General features: G+C 32.5%; 1 protein-coding gene across 1 annotated transcript; it reads left to right on the top strand.

Annotated features, from left to right (window-relative positions):
* Positions 1-10449: 10449 nt before the first annotated feature.
* LOC116006118 (WAT1-related protein At1g09380-like) lies at positions 10450-16680 on the top strand. Its single transcript, XM_031246396.1, has 7 exons — positions 10450-10834; positions 12087-12149; positions 13335-13451; positions 13937-14186; positions 14422-14577; positions 15439-15590; positions 16235-16680. The coding sequence occupies exons 1-7, from the start codon at positions 10656-10658 to the stop codon at positions 16377-16379; spliced, it is 1062 nt and encodes a 353-aa protein (XP_031102256.1). The 5' UTR covers positions 10450-10655; the 3' UTR covers positions 16380-16680.
* The last annotated feature ends 4916 nt before the right edge of the window (positions 16681-21596 follow it).

Below are 21596 nucleotides of genomic sequence, written 5' to 3'. Positions count from 1 at the left end.
ATATATATATATATATATATATATATATATATATATATATATATATATATATATATATATATATATATATATATATATATATATATATATATATATATATATATATATATATATATATTTCTATTCAAATGTGGTCGCGCCCGTCCCTTGCGGTCAATGCAAAATACACCACTATGTATACAAATATACACCATTCAATGTTAGAAAATGCACCACAATAAAAATACACAAAAATACTAAAAAACACACCACACACCCAAAATAATGCACCATAACTACCCTGCCCTTAATGGTGCATTTCCTAACACTATGTGGTGTATATTTGCATTCCTAGTGGTGTGTTTTTTGGTGATGCGTACCTAACGGTGCATATTTGTGTGGTGCATTTTTTAACATTGAGTGGTGTATATCTGTATACATAGTTGTGCGGTCGCACTTACCGCAGGTTAAGACGCGACCACACCTGATTATGACTATATATATATATATATATATATATATATATATATATATATATATATATATATATATATATATAATCGAATCATTAAACAAGCAAAGTATGTGTAATTGAATAATTTTCCAAATTTTTCTTGTAAAATTTGATCATATTGTTTATACGGTATGTATTAAGAGTAGCCTTTTTTCTTTGCCACACTAGTTGGAGGAAATATTGAAATATGATCAACCCAAATTGCATTAAAAGAATTGTTTTTAAATGTCTCAATTACACATATTTTATTTGTTTCTTGGTTCCATTGCACACTTTTAAGTTTAGTGACCTAATTATACAAAAATAATAAGTTCAGTGGTCTATTTTTCACTTTTTCTATTTTGTTATAGTAATGATGGAGCCATGGGACCCCGAAGCATATTTTATTGGATATGCCTTGAACCAAGTGGCCGGGGATAGTGAAAGAGGTTAAAGAGGTTGGCCCAAACCTTGTCGGGCTAAAAGGGAAGGTGGAGTGGCGGCTAAAGAAGGAGGGGGGATGGATATGGAAGGAGGAGTGCCGGCTAAGGAAGGAGGGGGTATGGATATGGAAAGAGGAGTGGTTGGCATGGAAGGAGGGGTGCAAAGTATGTAAGGAGATGGGATAGATATGGAAGGAGGAGTGGCGGCTAAGGAAGGAATGGGGATGAATACGGAAGGAGGAGAGGCGGGCATGAAAGGAGGGGTGCAAAGCGGAAGACCCACCGGTGCAAAGTAGAGAAAGGGGTACCGAGCCGCCGTCGATGCGCCAGAGGCGGCGCTGGCAGGCGCGCTCGCCGCCCAAGGCTGAGGCGCCCCGAGGACGCTAGTCGCACCCCATGTGCCCTAGTGGCGTGGCGTGCCTAGTCGCCTAGGGTGGCTGCGGGTCGTGCCGCCACCCCAGCGACTGCTTGCACGGGGCGCGCGTGCTTGGCGCGCGCGGCACGAGCAGGGCGCGCAGGCCCTTAGTTTAAAATATTCAAATTACGTACCCTTTATAACAGTAGGGTGAAGTTTATGGCAAAATTATATCAAATTTTGAGTATTTTTAAACTAGAAGTGAATTTTTTTAAAAAAATCCACGATTACAAATGAAAAAATTAAAGTTGATTGCATGTGAAAATACCATTATTATTGGGAAATTTACCGTGCAGAAAAACAATTGTTATACCATGCATCAGGGTTCATATTGCATTCTAAATCCTAATACAAAAATTATATACCTATAGTTAACGGTTTCTGTACATTTAAATAAATAACTTGATAATTGTTAACACATAATATGATATTTACAGGTACATAAATTGTAAACTGAAGATTCAGAATATGTCAACTATAGATATAGAATTTGAAGGTTATTTTGGACCAAGGTCTAGAATGCAAGGTAGACTTTGATACATGATATAACTTGTGTGCCGGAGAAGAAGCCTAGCAAACTAAATTGTTACGGAGTATTGTTTTGTGAATACTATACAAACTGAATTTGTCAAGACCTTATGGTCTAGTGGCACCCGATTGCACTCCCATATAGGGGTGAGTTTGAGACTCAGTGGAGGCGATATTGAGTCTTTGTGCTTCAGTAGGTTGAGAAAGTAGCTATGAATAGATACTGCATTGTAACTGAGTCAATAGTACTCAAAAAAAAATTATTACAAACTCTATTTAAAAGTGTTCTAAACTAAGGGTCCGTTTGGAAAGCAGGAAAATGAGTTATTTTTGGAAAAATAGTTTCATTTCCAGTGTTTGGATATATTTTGGAAAACTGTCTTTGTGTGGTTTGTTCATTTTCTGAAAAATGGGTAGAATTGTATAATTAAACATTGTAATTATTTTATTTAAAATATAAAAATTATAATAATATTAAAATAATGTTATTTATTAAAAAAAACGTATAACCGACAGGTTTCCGGCAGTTTTCCCACCTCCTTGGTCCATGGCCATGGGTGATATGGCTTGATTTTGGTCGAGAACATGTGAAACGACCATTTTGGCGATTCCGGAACATGACTTATGGAAAAAAATTCCGTAAGTCAGTTTCCGAAAAAAAAAAAAAACTGATTTTCCGTTGACCGTATTTTCCGGACTTTGCAAAATACTGAAAACTTAAAAAACATTTTCCGAAAATCATTTTACGAGTTACCAAACACACCCTAAACATGAAATAATTTTAAAATTGAAATAAATTAAAGTAAATAATTTAAAGCAAAAATACAAGTATAGTTAAGAACCAAAAGTCTGGCGGAACGCAACGTTAAGAAAAAGCTACACAAATTGATGAAAGCCATCTTTTAATGCTAAAGCGAAAGGTAACACTGTATTACACAATTAAAACCCTAAAAGTACCTTTATCCTGTCACTATATGCACAAAGCAAACTACATTAAAATCGAAACCAATTATTTGAAACTCCACTCTCCATTATTAGGCCCAGCATAGTGCATATTTTTCTCATATATCTTTTTTTTTTTTTTTTGAAACTCTCAAATATCTTAATTAAGATAAGAAATAAGAGCCTGCCAAGTAGCTTGTGGCAATTTATTGTGTGGACCATAATAAAATGTACATTTTTAATATACTAAAAGTATATTATATTATTCGTGTACTGAATTAACATTATATAAAATAATGTACTCTCAGTAATCAAATAATGTATTTTTCTAAAATACAATTTACATTTTTAATATATTAAAAGTACATTATTTGATAGTATGGTCCACACAATAATTATTGGTAGCTTGTAGTTCAATGACATCTCTGTGTCTAGAATTAGTACTCAAATAATAATAATAATAATAATAATACTAATAATAATCGGGGAAATGAATTGTAATTCGGTAGAAAAAGAATAAGGTGAGAATGTAGTATGAATTCAAATTACATTGTTTGGTATGGAAGAATAGAATTATTGGGAATGAGAAAGGAATAAGTGGTATAAAGACTAATCCTTATGTAATAATAATACTAATAATAATCAAGGATAAAAAAGCCTTTTTCTCCAGAAGTGCAATTCATATGGGAAGGTTATAAATTGCAATTCAACAAAATGAGGAAATATAATTCGGTAGAATTGCAATTTCCCTCAATCAAACACGGTAGTTTAGGTGGCCAAAAAATTATACTGTAATTGAATTACAACTATATCCAACCAAACCGCTCTTGTTTCAATTGTCATCATTTTGAAAAAGGGGAGTTGTACATTCCATGATGTTCAGTGCCGCAAATTTGCCAAACCTATGATGTTCAGTGTCTGCCAAACCTAAAGAGCTTAGTAAATACATAGACATGCATGTGAAATGTTATTGACCAAAACAAAGTTCGAACATGCATCTACCCAATAAGGAATTTATGATAAATTAAAGAATATGTCCGTATTATACTAAGAAGAGATGAATCATGTGCAGGAATAACATATGTTTCACTGTGCAAGTATATATAAGTCACTCAAAACTAAAATTTGATTTGATTTGATGCTTAGATATGTTGGGAATATAATCCTACAAAAAGATGAGCATGAGTCAAGTTTTTTGTTTTTTTTATGGGCATTTTGAGATTTGATTTGCACCACACCCCTCCCTTGTGTAGGCACAAATTACACCGTGCACCTTGTATCTAAACGACGTTGATTCGCGTCTAGGTACACATTGGTCCACGGTATAATGATTGTTTTTTGTTTCACCTTGGTCCACGGTATACGTTGTTCCGTGTATTCTAGATAATGAATTCCTTCCAATGTGTACCTTGGTCCACGGTATAACGGTATAACGATTGCGTTGCGTGCGAGAGAGAGAGCCCTCTATACTATACAATTCAATGTCTTTTTAAAGGGGTCTTGTATATATAGTGGCGCAAATCTCCTTGTTTTTTCAATGTGGAACAAGTGCTTGTTTCAAGGACTTCTACTTTCTTAATTGATCAACTTAAATAGATCTACTTTGAGAATCAATTTCTCATTCATCTATTATCCGTTTTGAGTGTACAATATATCAATCTCTTCATCTAACTATCAAGAACCTGAATCCACTTTGACCCGACCCAAATTGAAAGTAGACCTCACATATATTTGTACCACAAAATAGCCACTTACAATGCTATTTTATGTTATTATTTCCAGCAAAATATAGATGCTCTTAATATTTATATAAAATTAAAATAAAATATCATTGGCAAAAGTCAAAATTATTTGCAGATGTAATTAATTACTAAGCATGCATTCATCACAAATTAAAATACCCTTCCTATGCTTTTGGCTATTTTGGTACTCTGTTTGTTGTAGGTCTAAGTGGCTCAATACCAACACCAAAAAAAAAAATGCTTCAATTGTTCAAAAGCTAAACTATTAAAAAAATAGCTTCAATTTTCAATCCTATTCTTATCACAGCACAAGTACTTCCAAGAAAGAAATAAAAATGGAGAATAAATCAACAAGGAAACAAAAAAGGAGCTGATTTACAATATAATAAATCATACATAGATTTAGAGAAGTATATATTTATTAAATACATTAACAAAGTAATATATGCTTATCTTCTCATAAAATAAATGAACTATAAATTTTCTCTTTTTACATGCGGCATGTATTTTCACTTATATGTGTGTGTGTGTGTAATTTTGTCTTTTAATTTTTATTATTGCATTTCTATTTAATTTCTTCATCCAACATATATAACACTAGAATATAATTCTTAAAATCTATTCCTTCAAAAAAAACCAAACATAATCCTAACATATTCCAAAAGAATGAAATTCCAATTCTATTCCTTAAAATTGTAAGAGTAACCAAAACATTGATGTCTAGTTCAGCTGTTGCAATTTTTAAAAATTAATTTGATTTTTTTACAATAATTAATTTGATTTTTTTTTAATTATAAATTGAATTGTAAATACAGTCACATGATTAATTAAGACATCAAACTTTATTAGTATTTAGGGTTTTATGATGTATATTTATAATTCAATTAGTTAAGATCGAAATTGAATTTATATCTTGTTTAACAATTAAAACCTACATTTGTAAAAGTTTAAAGTGATAGACTAGATTTATAATATAGGAACAATTGATGGATGCTTGCACAGACAATTTAGGGTGTGTTTGGTTCATGGATTTAGCTATCAGGAATTGGAATCATAGTCATTTTATTGTTTGGTTGACAAGCTTCTAGAACACTACTATGAGATTTGATTACCTCCTTAATTAGAAAACTCATTCCCTAATAAAATAAGGGTTTCATCCCATTATTCATCTCCTAATTGGTACTTTGATTTTTAAAGTTTGAATTAGTACTTTTAGATTTTTTTTTTTTTTGTTCATATTGATACTTTGGATGTCTTTATTTATTCATTTATTTATTTTTTTGTGAGAACTTTGGATGTCTTTATATTTAGGATATATTGTCTTTATTTTTTGTCTTTGTATTTTTAAAACCTTTATTCCCATTATAGGATTATACATAACTAAACAACAATATTGGTAATTATTCCAATTCCATACCCTACTGGCTACTACCAAACATGCAAAATACTTCCACAAAAATACATTACCATTAACAAGCATTTCATTCCCATTATTCTGATTCTCATGTGCAAACCAAACACACCCTTAGTTGGTACTTAGGTGATAGATTATGGATAAGAACGTAGGATCTAGACCTGAAAGTTACGCACAATACAATATGGTGAGCTCATTGTACTGTGGACACTAAGCACTGATCCTCTTATCTAAGAGAGCATTGAATTATCGTGATTACCCCTCTACGGCTTTACCATGTTGTCGGAATGGGGTCTGAGGCCTTTAGGGGGAGAAGTTTCACCTTCGTAGGCAAGGAACAATTGATGTACTGAAAGTACGATTTTTTTTTCTTCTTAAAATTAAGATCAAACAAGTATTAAATGTCATAAACAAATTGTTTGAATTACTGTAGCGTTATGTAATATGTATAATATAATTGTATATTATACTAAAACAGCGTGACTGTCTTTTTTTTTCTTTTTTTTTTCATGCACATAGAGAAACTAGTAAGTTAGCATATTGGATGAGGGACTTTTGTACATTATTATAAATTTTGATATTTATTATCATGTTTATTTTTCTACTTTGTCACTGTTTACTTTGTATTTGGATTGGGGTTATTTTATTTTATTTTATATTATTTGGTGTGTACTGTTGTTGCTATTTAATTGTTGTGTATATCAGTGTGTGTATATATATATAATAGAAACGGTTGCTAATTATTAAATAAAATAATGAATCTGCGACCCTTTCTGAAGAGAAAGGGTGACAGAAAGGATGAGCTTTTCGCTATCTCACCATACGCGACCCTTGTACAAGGATCATGGATTAGCAGTTTTGTACTAGTGTATTGGTGGTGTGGTAGTGGTGATGGTGGTGGTGTCATTCTTATTGTTGTTGTAGTTGTTGTTGTTGTTGTTGTTGGTGGTGGTGGTAATAATAATTCAAAAACTAATTTTAAAAAAAGAGTGAACTGGAGTCCGGAAAATGTCTTTGGCCAAAAAAAACTAGGAAGACATTTTCTGTCACATTGAGCCTTTTTGTTTTGTTGACTAGAATAAACACTTTTTAGACATTATTTTCCTTGAATATCCAAACACCAAAAATTCAGAAAATAACTTTCAGAAGTCATTTTTCATGTTTCCAAACGGACTCTAAATAAATTTATCAAATTATACTTAGGATCTGTTTGAGAGGCTGGAAAATGACTTCTAGAAAATATTTTCTAGAAAATGAGTCATTTTTTAGAAAACATTTTCATTTCCAGTGTTTAGTTGCACGGCAGAAAACTGTCTTTATGTGTTTGGTTCATTTCCTGAAAATAAGTAGAATTGTATAATAAACATTTTAAATATTTTATTTAGAATATAAAAATAGTTAGAATTAGGGATGGCAATTCAACCCGCCCCGATGGGGAAAACCGATCCCCGCCCCGACAGGGGCGGGTTCGGGGAATTTTTTCGGGGAACGGGGGCGGGGATGGGGAGGATTTCCCCATCCCTGCCGGGGACGGGGAGGGCATTTCCCGCCCCGACCCCGATCCCCGATTCTCCGTATATTATATATAATTATATATATATATATATATATATATATATATATATATATATATATATATATATATATATATATATATGTATATATATATATAATCAGAACCCTTATTATTAGTGATTTAATCATTTAGTTGAATTTAGTAATTTATATTTAGACAAATATATTGTATGAATTATTAGATTAGTTGTATTTAGTTGTATTTTGTATTTAGTAATTCATATAATAGTGGGCGTGTGAGACAGTACGTGAGAATGTGGGATTTGAGTAGTATTTTTGGTTGACAGTATGATTAATCATTTAGTTGTATTTAGTAATTTGATATTTAGACAAATAATAGATAGTAACCACAGTATGGATTATTGGATTTAGTTGCATTTAGTAATTTATATTTTAAATACAATGAGAGTGTGGGACAGTGTGTGTGAAATGAACCCAATGGGGTAGCTCAAGTGGCAAGTGAGCTCTTTTTGTGGAGAAGAATTTCGGGAGAACTCGGGTTCAGTTCCCACAAGTGACGACTCTCAGAGCAAACCTGGGTGGACTCTGGACTGTTAAACGGATGGAGAGAAAGACCCTGTAAATTTGCTGGAAAAAAAAAGTATGTGTGATTTGAGTTGTATTTTTGGTTGATAGTATAGATTAGTAATTTAGTTGTATTTTGTAATTTATATTTAGACAAAATAACAAATATACAGTATGGATTCAACCTAGGCTTAACAATTTAAATTTTTAATAATATTAGTCTCTTTTTGTTTTTCATTGACATAATCAAAAAAACGGGACGGGGATTCCCCGTCTCCGAAAAATCCCCATAGGAATGGGGATGGGGAGTTATTCCCCATCCCCGCCGGGGAATGGGACGGGGTCGGGGGACGAGGAGCTATTTCGGGGACGGGGACGGGGACCCCATTCCCCGCCCCTGCCCCGCCCCGTTGCCATCCCTAGTTAGAATCGAGATAGCAAAATCACTCATCGGAAACCAGTCGGCCAGACTGGTGTCGCATAGAAGACTAGTCGGCGAGACTGTTTTTCAATGACTGGTTTCTGGTAGCTTGTTCTGGTAGATCAGCAGAAGCATGGTAGAGGGCAGGGCTTGGTTTGGTAGAGAGAAGCAACATAGGCGTGGTAGAGAGACTTGGAAAACGACTTCCCCAAAAAAGAAGTCATTTTCCAAAAAAACATGCCCATTTTCTATTGACTCACATTTTTCGTTTACCTTATTTTCTCCTCTGGCCAAACATTTGAAACCTGAAAAAATGATTTTCATAAATCATTTTCAAGATTTTCAAACACACCAAAATCAATTCTTAGAATAAACATAAAAATTGAGCTAATAATTAATTATTTTAATATAATATAAATAATGCGGTTTGTATTATGTATTATTTTTTAATATTATCATAATTTTAATATCACTACTACAAATAACACTTTTAACGTCGATTTTTTTTACGTCGATCTAGCAGACGTAATAAATATATAAATGATACGACATCTGTTACAAAAATCAATATTTTTTTAAAATTTTTAAAATTCAATTTACGACATTGATTTTTATTAAAAACCAACGTCGCTAATTTATTTTTTAAAATAAAATTATTATACGACGTCACTTTTAAACACTTTACCCATTAAGTTTTAAAAAGAAATGTTATATGCATGTTAGGTGACGTAAAATTCAAGAATGACATAAGTATCCCTTAAAAATTACTGCCGTCTTCTATGTATGATTGATTATAGGTACTATAAAAGATTTATCATATTCCCAATTTCTTGTCAGCAATCACTATACTACACTTTATATATAGCACACCATCCCTCCAAACTAGTGGTTTGTATTATATATTTATTTATTATTTTTTGAATTATTTTAATATAATTATAATTTTTGACATTAAGTAATTAACTATGTTGTGCACTTACTTTTGTCCATTACCTATATACATATTAGGAGTTCAATCATGACTTTCATAAAATTTTAAAATTTTTTAGAAACTTTAAAAATTTAAAGGTATTATTATATTCAAACTTTTAGTAAATATTTAAAAGTCAGGCAATATTTAGTCAAGATCTTTAAAAATTTTTAAAAGTCGTGTGGTATTTAATTAAGACTTTTAAAAAGTCTTTAAAAGTCATATGATAATCAAAAAGTTATGAATATGTATAGACTTTTTAATTTTAGAACTTTTGTACACATTTCTTTCTCAAATATAAATAGTTGAAATCCAACCATCAGTCCTAAGGTTTCAAAGTTTTCTTTTTGCTAACTCGGAAGGTTTTCCCTCTATTTAAACTCTATTTTTTTTCTCCATATTGAAACTTTATAAACTTTATACCTAAATTCAATAATAAATTCTACCAATTTTTTTCTCTGATCTCTCCTAAACTTTACAATCTTCCTCTCAAAATATGAAATAATATTATTTTTACTTTAAAAAAGTTTTGAACGACTCTATGAAAGTCAATAAAAATTTATTAAAATCTCTCATTTTAAAAGTCTACAAATGTCATGATTGAATACACTCCTGTTTTTAAAGAAATTTTATATGCATGTTAGGCAATATTTTTTTTGAATACTACTAACTCTATTACAATGCAGTATCTGTTCATAACTACTTTTTCAACCTATTGAAGCACAAGAGTCAGTATTGCCTCCACTGAGGCTCGAACCCACCACCTCCCGTAAGACATAAAAGTTCTCTGTATGATGGAAATTATTATGTAGACTCTCAAATTTTACTCTCTTTAATTTTAAATATAGACATTTTTCTTAAAACCCACGTGATGACCCATGAAAAAGATTCATCATCTTCCCAATTTCTTGTCAGCAATCACTATACACAACCTTTTGATCGAATTCTCCATTTATAAATAGCACACCATTCCTCGCTCCAAACAAGTTATCGATCACTTCTTCACTTCATTAAATATATTCTATCTGTTGCATACTGCAACATATATAGCCTAAAACCAAAGCTATACTATATATTCTTCCATCTCTTGCTTCATTATATTCTATATATTATACACATCAATATCTTCAAATATCATAGCTTTGATTTTTTCTTCAAGAAAATACAAGAGTTTAACTGAGGAATAATATATAAAGTTGTATAATATAATGGGGTGCAGTAATTTCTTGCCTTTGTTTGTTATGGTGATAGTTCAACTAGGATATGCCGGAATGAACATCGTAGCGACGGCGGTGATGGGCGCCGGCATGAATCCCTTCATCCACATAGCTTACCAGCAAATGTTCGCCACCATTGCCCTCGCTCCCTTGGCTTATTTCTTGGAGAGGTATAATATCATCCTACATATTTTTATTATATAAAGGTCCAGTTTGGTAAATAATCGGCCTATCAGTCAATTTTGGCTTATTTGATCACTATTAGTTGTTTGGTTAATAAGTTTTTTGTAACTATAAAATATTAAAATTCAAAAAGCTACTCAAAATAGCCTTTTCAATTAGCTTTTTGAGAAAAGAAATTATACTAAACAGCTATCAGCTAACAGCTAATCTATCAAACAACTTATTACAATCAGCTAATATTATTAACTAATTATACCTTCTAACTCAAACAGCTAACCCAATTAGCTAATAGCCATTTACCGAACAGGACCAAAGTATTTTCTCCACTAATATATACCCTCTACAAACAATTATAAGGACCTAATTGGTAGGCTAGAGTAGTAATTCAACTATAGCCTAATCTTTGGGAAGCCCAATTATATTATTTCATTGGAGGAAATTGCAATTCCCTCCATTTTGGGAATTAAAATTCATAGGGCTCCCCCTAAGAATTTCAATTCGGTGGTATAGATGGAAAGTAAAAAAAAAAAAGATGAACTTACAATATTACCTTTTATTGTTATTATTATTAAGGGCATTTTAGTCATTTCTTTTCAATTCTCATAAATTTCTGCCTACGAAAAACGTAATTTGAATTCAGACTTTATTCTCACCTTATTTTCTTTTTCACAGAATTACAATTTATTTCTTTCACAATTCCTTCATTCCAACCAAACATACTGTAAGAGTATAAATAAGTCCAGTTGCGTGTATCGGTATTAATTATACCCTTGAAATTCAACTAACTCAAATTAAAGTTTGAAATTCAAAAGGCTGTTATTATATTAATGATAGTGTAAAGTACACCATGAATCCTTATTAAAGTTATTAATATATATATATATATATATATATATATATATATATATATATGCTCTGTACGTACCTAAAACAGAATAATATCTTTGCCTAAACTTATGTTATTGCTTGTGGCAAAACTAATTATCTGAAATGATTATTGTTGATTGAAAAAGTAATATTAATCAATGATAGCATGCACTTCGATTATATTTTAAGAATACTCAATAATGATCAGTGGCCTCTTTTATTAATTTTACTTTTTTTTATTATTAAGATTACTTTACCGTATATTCTTTTGCCAGTTGAATAATCAACACTCAGCAAAAAGAGAAATTTATGTTTTTTTTAATAGATTCAGCTTCTTGATTGGGCTAGCTTTTTGCGTCAATCTTATTGCAGGAAATCAAGGCCTAAAATGACACCCAAGATATTTTTCCAGATCTTTTTGGCATCCACCTTTGGGTATGTTTTACATTTTTTTTTTTTACTAAAATAGCATTAACATAAATATAGAAAATGATTTTTACCCCTCATAAATTCACTCCTGATGTGGATGGCGTGTGACTTATACTCATTGATTGCCAATCAACTGACCGGCACTATCAATTTGTAATGAAAAATTAAATCAAATAATGTTGTATTAGGAAGGAAATTAAAATTTTGAAAGGAATGATCAGAATTACTCATATATTTATGTGTTCGAAAAAAAGAGTTAATTTTATTTTTGGTCATAGATTTATAAGTGACAGTCTATTTTTAGTTTTTTTTTTTTTTTTCAAAACATTCACTTTTGATCTTAGTATTATTGTGGCATGACTATTTTTGGTCCTCCATCAACAAAATAGTTTAAATTTCGTCAAATACAAGAGCATTTCAATCTTCAATTTTGATTTTTTTTTTCAAAAAAATAAACATAAAAAATATAGTTGGTCAATCAATCTACTTTGTATTAAAAAATTGAAATACCCTTGTATTTAACGGCATTTCAATGATTTTTCTTGACGGAGGACTAAAAATGGTTATGCCACAATAATACTAGGACCAAATGATGATGTTTTAATAAAAAAGGACTAAAAGTAGACTGACACTTATAAATCCAGAACAAAAAATGGAATTAATTCTTTATAAGTATTATCAATAACCCATAATTTGAATGGACAAAAGAATTGATTTTTATTTTGATCTTGGCTCTGTTTATTATTCCTAGCTAAAAAGTTAGCTGGAAGTTGAAAAACTAATAGCTAATAAGTTAACTAATTGAAATTAAAGTGTTTGATAAAGTTAATTGTTAAATTAATTAATAAATATAAAAAGATATAAAAAGATAAACTAAGATATCAAGATTTTGATTAATGAATGGTAGATGATGTCATTTTTGTAAATTAATAAAAGAAAAAGTAAAAAATTCATGAGCTTATTTTGAAAAACTATTAATCTATTAGCGTTTCAAAATAAACTATTATTTTAAGTTCCACAATCCCAATATTTTATGCTTATAGTTTATTTGTAGTTTAAAATAGGTTATAAATTGATTAAATTCTACGAAATAAATTCAAGCAAATTATGTCTCAAAGTATAATGAAGTTTCATTGTTTCGACGATTACGACGTCGTACGACACATATATTGTGTTGCCACAAATGTGCAGGCTTACAGGGGACCAAATCGCCTACTTTGTAGGCCTAAACAATTCCACTCCAACTGTTGCATCTGCTTTGGCAAACTTAATACCCGCAATCACATTTATTGCTGCAGTCCTGTTTAGGTAACTTCATTTATTTATGTAAAAATTACTGTTTTTGTCTCTCAATTATTTTATCATTGTCAATTTAGTACCTATTTATTAATTTGAACGAATTTGATTCTTCAATTATTTTAAATTTCATCAATTAAATTCCTTTGGCATTATTCTATCACTCAGTCATTAGTTGCCTTTATTTGAGTGCGCACTTCTCGGACACAACTAAGAAGTGTCAGAAGCACCTCTCGGCGGTATGAAACATACCTTCCAGTTACATGCAAAGTCTACTTTTTGACCTAGCTGAGAAGTAAGTTTACTTTTCGGGTACTCAAATAAGGACAACTAACGACTGAATGATGACATAGTGACGAAGGGATTAAATTGACAGAATTTAAAATAATTCGAGGCTCAAATTCATTTAAATTGAAAAATATGGACTAAATTGACAGTTGCAAAATGATTAATTGTAGAAAATTTAAATTTTAAAATTAATTTATTTGTTTTGGAAGACTTGAAAGCGTGGGTCTAAGAACGAAGGGTGGACAAGCAAAGGTTTTTGGGACCCTAATATGCATTGGTGGGGCGATGTTGCTAACGTTGTACAGGGGACCCGTGGTTATCGGCCAGTCCTCCATTAACTGGAAATATGCAAAAAATACAGTGGACAAGAATACTTCTAGCAGCCATGGCAATGTCATTTTGGGACCTATTATGGTCATTCTCAGCTGTTGTGCATATACTGCCTTCCTAATTACCCAAGTGAGCTCAAACAATTATTCTTCAAACTTTTACTTTGTTTTCACAAATAAAAACTCTTACGATTTACTTTCACAGTGGCTCTAGGGCGCGGACCTGTGAGCTTTTACTTCTATTAATATTGGGTTAATTAAATATTTGAAAACCCAAAAAAAAAAGTGTACGAAAAGATATAAACTCAATTATATTTCCTTTTATTAATACTTTTAGTGTTTTTTTGTTTTGTTTTTTAAATTAGGCAAAGTTGAGTAAGCAGTATGGAGCTCCATACTCTAGCACAGCTTTAGCATGTTTGGTGGCATTTTTTCAGTGTGTGATAATTGCCTTGTGCGTTGATCACAGCGTTTCTGATTGGATTTTGACTCCCATGAGAGCTGTCTCCACAACTTACAATGTAAGATTAATTTTGGTGACTATATATTGTGTTAAACTCTACGGGCCCAAATTTTGCCCGCACGGACTTTGCTCATTAGTTCAGTATTTGAGAGAAGAAAGTAAGGCTTGAACCTCAATAGCGGCAATGTGAGGATTATGTTTAAAGTGGACACATTTCTTGTGTCCACCAGCATTTGACCCTATTTACTGAGCTTAGCTCTTGCTTCAGTATGGGCATTTGCCCACACGGACTTAACTCATTGGTTCGGTTAGTCCTTAATGGATTTAATTAACCGGGGGTCTGAATTAATAAACTCGATAATTAAGAGATAAGAGAATACGGATATGAAATGGGTAATGTAATAACAAAATCAATAACACGAGAGATAGTGTTAAGTCACAGAGACAAGTGTATTGATAGATTGCTGTAAAATAATTACGAGAAGTGAGTACTGTTATTACAAGTGTTTTCATGATGCCTTGATAGGACAAAGGACTAGGCTTATATACTAGCTAGCCTCCTAACCATCGCGCGAAAAAGGGGTGGTTGCAACAAACTTGGACCGCGCCCGACCGAGCACCCCCCGGCACCCCTAGCCGAGCATCCCTCGACACCCCAGTCGAGTACCCCTCGGCCTTGACCGTGCACCCTAGCCAAGGCACTTGGCCGAGGCCCAAGCATGAGCTCGCCCTAGGCCACTCGGGTTGAGCACGGGGCTCTACCTCGGAGTGCCGGATCCATCCACGTCACTCCTGGTCCGCACCTCTGAGTCGGTTGGCTTCGGTCCAATTTCTAATATATCCATCAGCTGGCATTTGGCCCTGTATACTTTATTTCTTATTGGTTACATTGAATATCTGTCGTTTCTTATTTTGTTAGGGACTTGTGTATTCTGCCCTTGCAATCTGCCTCACTTCATGGTGTATAGAGAGGAAAGGCCCTTTATATGTTGCGGTGTTCAACCCTTTGTTGCTTGTCCTTACTGCCATTTTAAGCTGGGCTTTTCTTCGCGAAAAAATATATACCGGCACGTAAGTACACGCAAAATTATCAATCATATTAACTCTTCTTAATTTTTTGCCTGAAAAGCCAAAGACCTTGTGGTCAAGTGGCATCCGGTGTCCCGATTAACACTCCCACATAAATGATGGGAGTGGGTTCGAGACTGTTGACTCGTCACAGATACTACATTGTAACAGAGTCAGTAGTACTAAAAAAAAAAGGAAAATTTCCTCCCGCTACACGGCAGTGGACCATAACAAAATGTACATTATACAAAATAGTGTACATTCAGTACACAAATAATGTGCATTATTTGATAGTATGGTCCACACAGCTCCAATAATGATCCATCTAAAAACTAACTAAATTTCCCATGGAGGCACACCATACATACAAAATAATATTATAACAAATTTAATTTAACTCGGAAATAATATTATAGCTGACCGACTCAAACAGGGAGCTAAACATGTAACTTTATAATTACCAAGTCAAATCAAATTGACTGGGATTGCCCGAAAATTCCTATTTTTGAATTGCACCCATGTAGAAAAATTCCATTAACTTTAGGAAAGATGATCTGGTCCGATCCGATCCATATAAATCTCTTCTTTTAATTTGTATGGCCTCAAGAAAGAAAAAGATGTTTTAATATTTTTGTATTGGATTGCAGAGTGGTGGGATCAATCCTGATTGTGGTGGGACTCTACATTGTGTTGTGGGGAAAGAAGAATGAGTTGCAGGTGATGATTAATGTAGAAGATAACAACAAATTGAAGGAAAATGATGCAGAGAAAACAGAAGCTGGAGAGTGCTGATCGAGATGGATGGAGTAACCAGCTTTTTCATCTGCAGATTAGTGTCCAAACAAATTAAATTAGGGCACATATTAAGGCAAAACCCAAATTAGCTAGGGCTTAGCTTGAAGCTCAGATCTTATTGTGTTGTGAATTGTGGTGGTGATGATGATGATCACTCCTAAGATTGGTGGGAATTGAAGTACCACCAAGGAAAATCGAAGGATTGATCATGATTTCGCATCACTTGTGTATTTTGATATTATAATTTTTGTTTTATTTTAATGTTCGAATAAAATTGTTTTTAATATTATCATTTCAATTCGTGTATTTGAAATTAGAATTAGAAACACAAACCATTACTTTTAGAGCATCCTTATCAGTGGGGTTTTTTCTCCAGTTTTTTGTGGGCCCCAGCATCCACCTCAGCATCCACTTCAGCGTCCACTATCTCACTCAATTATTTTTTTTTGAAAACTCACTCAATCATAAAAACTCTTCTCCATATCAATTTGAAATTTTTTCAACCTTTTTTATGGGTCCACAATTTTGATTGTAGATTTAGGAGAGAAAAAGCTTGGTACTGGAGACTCTATTTATAAGGGAGTAGAGGGGAACACATGTCGGGCGTCTAGAATGCCCGCCACGTGTTCTACATGCACTGGGAAAGTCAGTGGCCTTGCAAACTAATACACGTGGGTCATGACTCCTTACATGCTCATCCTGTAGAAGTGTTCTTGGTCGGAGTGTCCAATGATGAACTCACAGTACTCTCGTTTGGTAAGGTTGGGACTTTTATTGGTTGGACCGGGTCGGGAATTGCTCACCGTGCACCCATGATAAGATACCAAGAAGATTGCATAAATTTAGTTTTTACACTTGTGTCATTTACTTGAATCAATTTTGAAAATTGGTATCGAAGACTAAGAGTTGTACTCTTTTTCCTTTTAAATGAGTTTTGATATAATTTTCTTATAATTAAATGTATTTTAACGAGACAACTAGTGTAACACATGAACATACATACATCATGCCTATTGAATTTTTTTTTATTATAGTTTTAACGAGGCATGAGTATGATATATGTTATTAATGTGCAAGAGAGAGTATTATATATATATATATATGTGTGTGTGTGTGTGTGTGTGTGTGTGTGTGTGTGTGTGTGTGCGCGCGCGCGCACACACACACACACTATATGTATGTATATATATATATATATATATATATATATATATATATATATATATAGACAATTAATCAAATGCGGCCTGTGCATTACGTGCGGTGGTGTGGCCCAAGATATGCCGCTGGATGGAGGTGATCTGACGGTGGATGTTATATATTAGGATTTAGGAAGTTTAATTCGCGTAACTTAAGTGGGGGCTTTATGGTAATTGTAAGTGCGAAGGTAATGTTAGAGTACAAAATGCAGCAACAAACGTATTATTAAAACACACCATTCAACATACTAAAATGCACCAGTTCTTAAATTAAAACACACCACGTAACCACCACATACCAAATGCAACTACTCTCGTAAAATTCACCACCATGTGTATTAAAACACACTATTCTACGTTATAAAATGCACCACTGGAGAAATTAAAACACACCATTCCCCACCATACCGAAATACACCACTCAATTCAAATGCACCAACAAAATTAAAACACACCATTATACGTTATAAAATGCACCAGTTCTCATATTAAAACACACCACTTAACCACCACACATCAAATGCAACTACTCTCGTAAAATTCACCACCATGTGTATTAAAACACACCATTCTACGTTATAAAATGCACCACTGGACAAATTAAAACACACAATTCCCCATCATACCGAAATACACCACTCAATTCAAATACACCAACAAAATTAAAACACACCGTTATACGTTATAAAATGCATCAGTTCTCATATTAAAACACACGACTTAAACACCACACACCAAATACACATACTATTGCGAATTACACCAATATTATCTCAAATAAGAACCAGATTAATGTTGATAATGCACAGAGTATTGCGAATTACTCCATTCTCGTTTCTCTGTTGGAGTCGACCTGTGCGTTTTGTTCGGAACAGAGCGCTCGTTGCTGGTGATGGAGTCCCTTCTACGCTCGTCTGGTGTTTGTTGCTCAGTGCTCGTCGACTTCAAGTCTCCGTCGTCGTCTGATTTGGTTTTGAAATTGTAGTGAATTGTCAACATTATCCTTCCCGTTCGCGTAGCTAAAGATCCACGCCTGTATTGTTTGGATTAATATGAAGCCTTAGATCATGGGATCTAATGGTGCAAATAAGGCCACACAGCTGCACGAGGGAGACTGGTGGCATCTGATGGGAAATATATATATATATATATATATATATATATATATATATNATATATATATATATATATATATATATATATATATATATGTATGTATGTATGTATGCATATGTATACACATGTATATACATACATATATATGTATGTATACATATATATATATATATGTATATTAGATTGAAGGATTAATAATTAAAGATTGATGGTTATCTCCACTATTCTTGTATCCTCTATAATACTTTACTGCATTATTATGTTTATATTACTTTCCTGCAATTTATATAATATATAACTGTTCAGGTGAGAGTATATGCCCAATTTTAGAACACTAATATATTGTTTGAATTATTGTAGCGTTATGTATACGATACTAAAACGTAACAGCGTGATTATCTTTCTTTTTTATTCTTTTCTTTGTTTTTTTTTTTGTTTTTTTGTATATTTTTTTTGTTTTTTTTTTTTGTGTCACTCTTGCACATAGAGAAACTAATAAGGTTGCATATTGGATGACAGTAAATCACTCCCATATCCCTTTTGCCAAAAAAGGTAAAATTTCGTCCCTCACAGGGAATCCATCCACACTACAACTATCAAGTCAATTATATATGAAGGTTCAATCATGTATCTTTGTTCATAATTTACCATCCAAGAACTAATTAAACTGCATACAGACATATCATACATACAAAATAATATTATAACAACTTTAATTAACTTAGAAATTCCTTTTTTTTTTTTTTAATTTGGTGACGATGAAAACCTGCAACTACTATCGTGAGTGTGCACTAGGTAACTAAACCGCGTATTATTACTTTAACCGGCAAATGATCACAACGAGATAAATATTTTAGTTTGTCCATAGCTGATCTGCTCAAATCAAGAAGACATCTTAGAAAGTCAAACTTGTAATTTTGTAGTTACTAAGTCACTAGTTTAATAAACTTAATTGGGGTTTGTAAGTTTGTTAGGCGGAAAATTCATATTTTTGGATTGCACTCCTGTTGAAGATTCCATTAACTTTTGGAAAGATGATCTGATCCATATAAATCTCTTCCTTTAATTTAATTTGCATGGCCAAGAAATAAAGAAAAAGATGTTTTAATTTTTGTATTGGATTGCAGAGTGGTGGGATCAATCCTAATTGTGATGGGACTCTACAGTGTGTTGTGGGGAAAGAAGAATGAGTGGCAGGTGATTAAATTAGAAGATAACAACAAATTGAAGGAAAAGGATGCAGAGAAAACAGAAGCGGGAGAATGCCAAATATTTAGTAGTAAAATATTTAGTGTATTTACGTTGAAGATGAATATATATTTTTAAATTTTTATGAACTAAAAATAGGGTTGGGGATTTTCTGTCCCCGAATAATTTCTGTGGAGATGGGATGGGGAGATTTTTCCCATTCCCAATGGAAATGGGACGGGGATGAAGATTGAATTGGGGAGAAAGTCGGAACAGGAATTGGATATACCACGCTCTGTTGACATCCCTAACTTCAAATGTACTTATGGCTACTATGATTGCCAAATGTATTTTTTTTAGGGGCACACTTGTGTGAGACCGTCTCACGGATCCTTATTCGTGAGATGGGTCGGGTCGGGTCAAAGCACCATGCAAATGTCATACTTATATGTGCAAATCTCATATTTATATGGTCAAATATAACACTAATCAAAAATACAATTTTTGTTACTTATAAGAGAAAAAGTTATACATTTTTTATAATAAGTAATGTTGACAAGTGACTCTCACTTATAAGGGCAAATATAATATTTTTGAGGAAAAATGTAATACTTTTAAATCGAAATGTAAAAGTATTGTATTTTCCCTTAAAAGTATTACATTTACCCTAATAAGTAACAAAAATTTAGTCCTGGTTAGTATTACATTTAAGCATATAAGTATGACATTTGTGCATATAAGTGTTACATTTGCATCGTGACCCGACCCGACCCGACCCGTCTCACGGTGAGACGGTCTCACACAAGTTTTTGCCTTTCTTTTTTTTTTTTTTTTTTTTTTTTTTTAAATGCCAAATGTACCTTATTACTGTTGTTATTACACCATCATTATCATATTACTATCAATTTGCGTGAGTAGCATTTGTCACTTTTTCATTCACTTGTCATTATTATTATTATTTTTGAAAATCACTTGTCATTATGATACTTGTCATTATGATATTGGTGGTATTATTTATCGCTTAGAAACAGGTGAAAGAAGAAAGTAGCTTAGTATGTAGGGCCCAATTTTCCTTTATCTAACATAAATTGTATATATTCATATTCTTAAAAAAGCAATTTTAAGCAATAACAAAAAAAAAGTACTAGGAAAACTAATAGTATATGAGGGAAAATTTTTGAATTTGCAAAATGGATCAAATTTCGCAACAAACTTTGCCATAAAAGGAATCATCCACTAAAATAACTTTAGACTCAATTTGTTTTTCATGAGACAAACTTTGCCATAAAAGGAATCATCCACTAAAATAACTTTAGCAAAAACTTGTGTGAGACCGTCTCATCGTGAAACGAGTCAGGTCGGTCGGGTCAAGATGCAAATGTAATACTTATATGCACAAATGTCATACTTATATGCTCAAATGTAATACTAATCAGGAATAACATTTTTGTTACTTATAAGGGTAAATGTAATATTTTTAAGGGAAAATACAATACTTTTACATTTCGATTTAAAAGCATTATATTTTTCCTCAAAAAAGTATTACATTTGAGCATATAAGTATGACATTTGAGCATATAAGTATGACATTTGCACATATAAGTATGACATTTGCATGTTGCTTCGACCCGACTCGACCCGTCTCACGAATAAAGATACGTGAGACGGTCTCATACAAGTGTGACCCAATAACTTTAGACTCAATTTGTTT

This window comes from Ipomoea triloba, chromosome 15 (assembly GCF_003576645.1).
Source record: "Ipomoea triloba cultivar NCNSP0323 chromosome 15, ASM357664v1".
NCBI lineage: Eukaryota > Viridiplantae > Streptophyta > Magnoliopsida > Solanales > Convolvulaceae > Ipomoea > Ipomoea triloba.
This window is presented reverse-complemented; position numbering and strand designations above follow the sequence as displayed.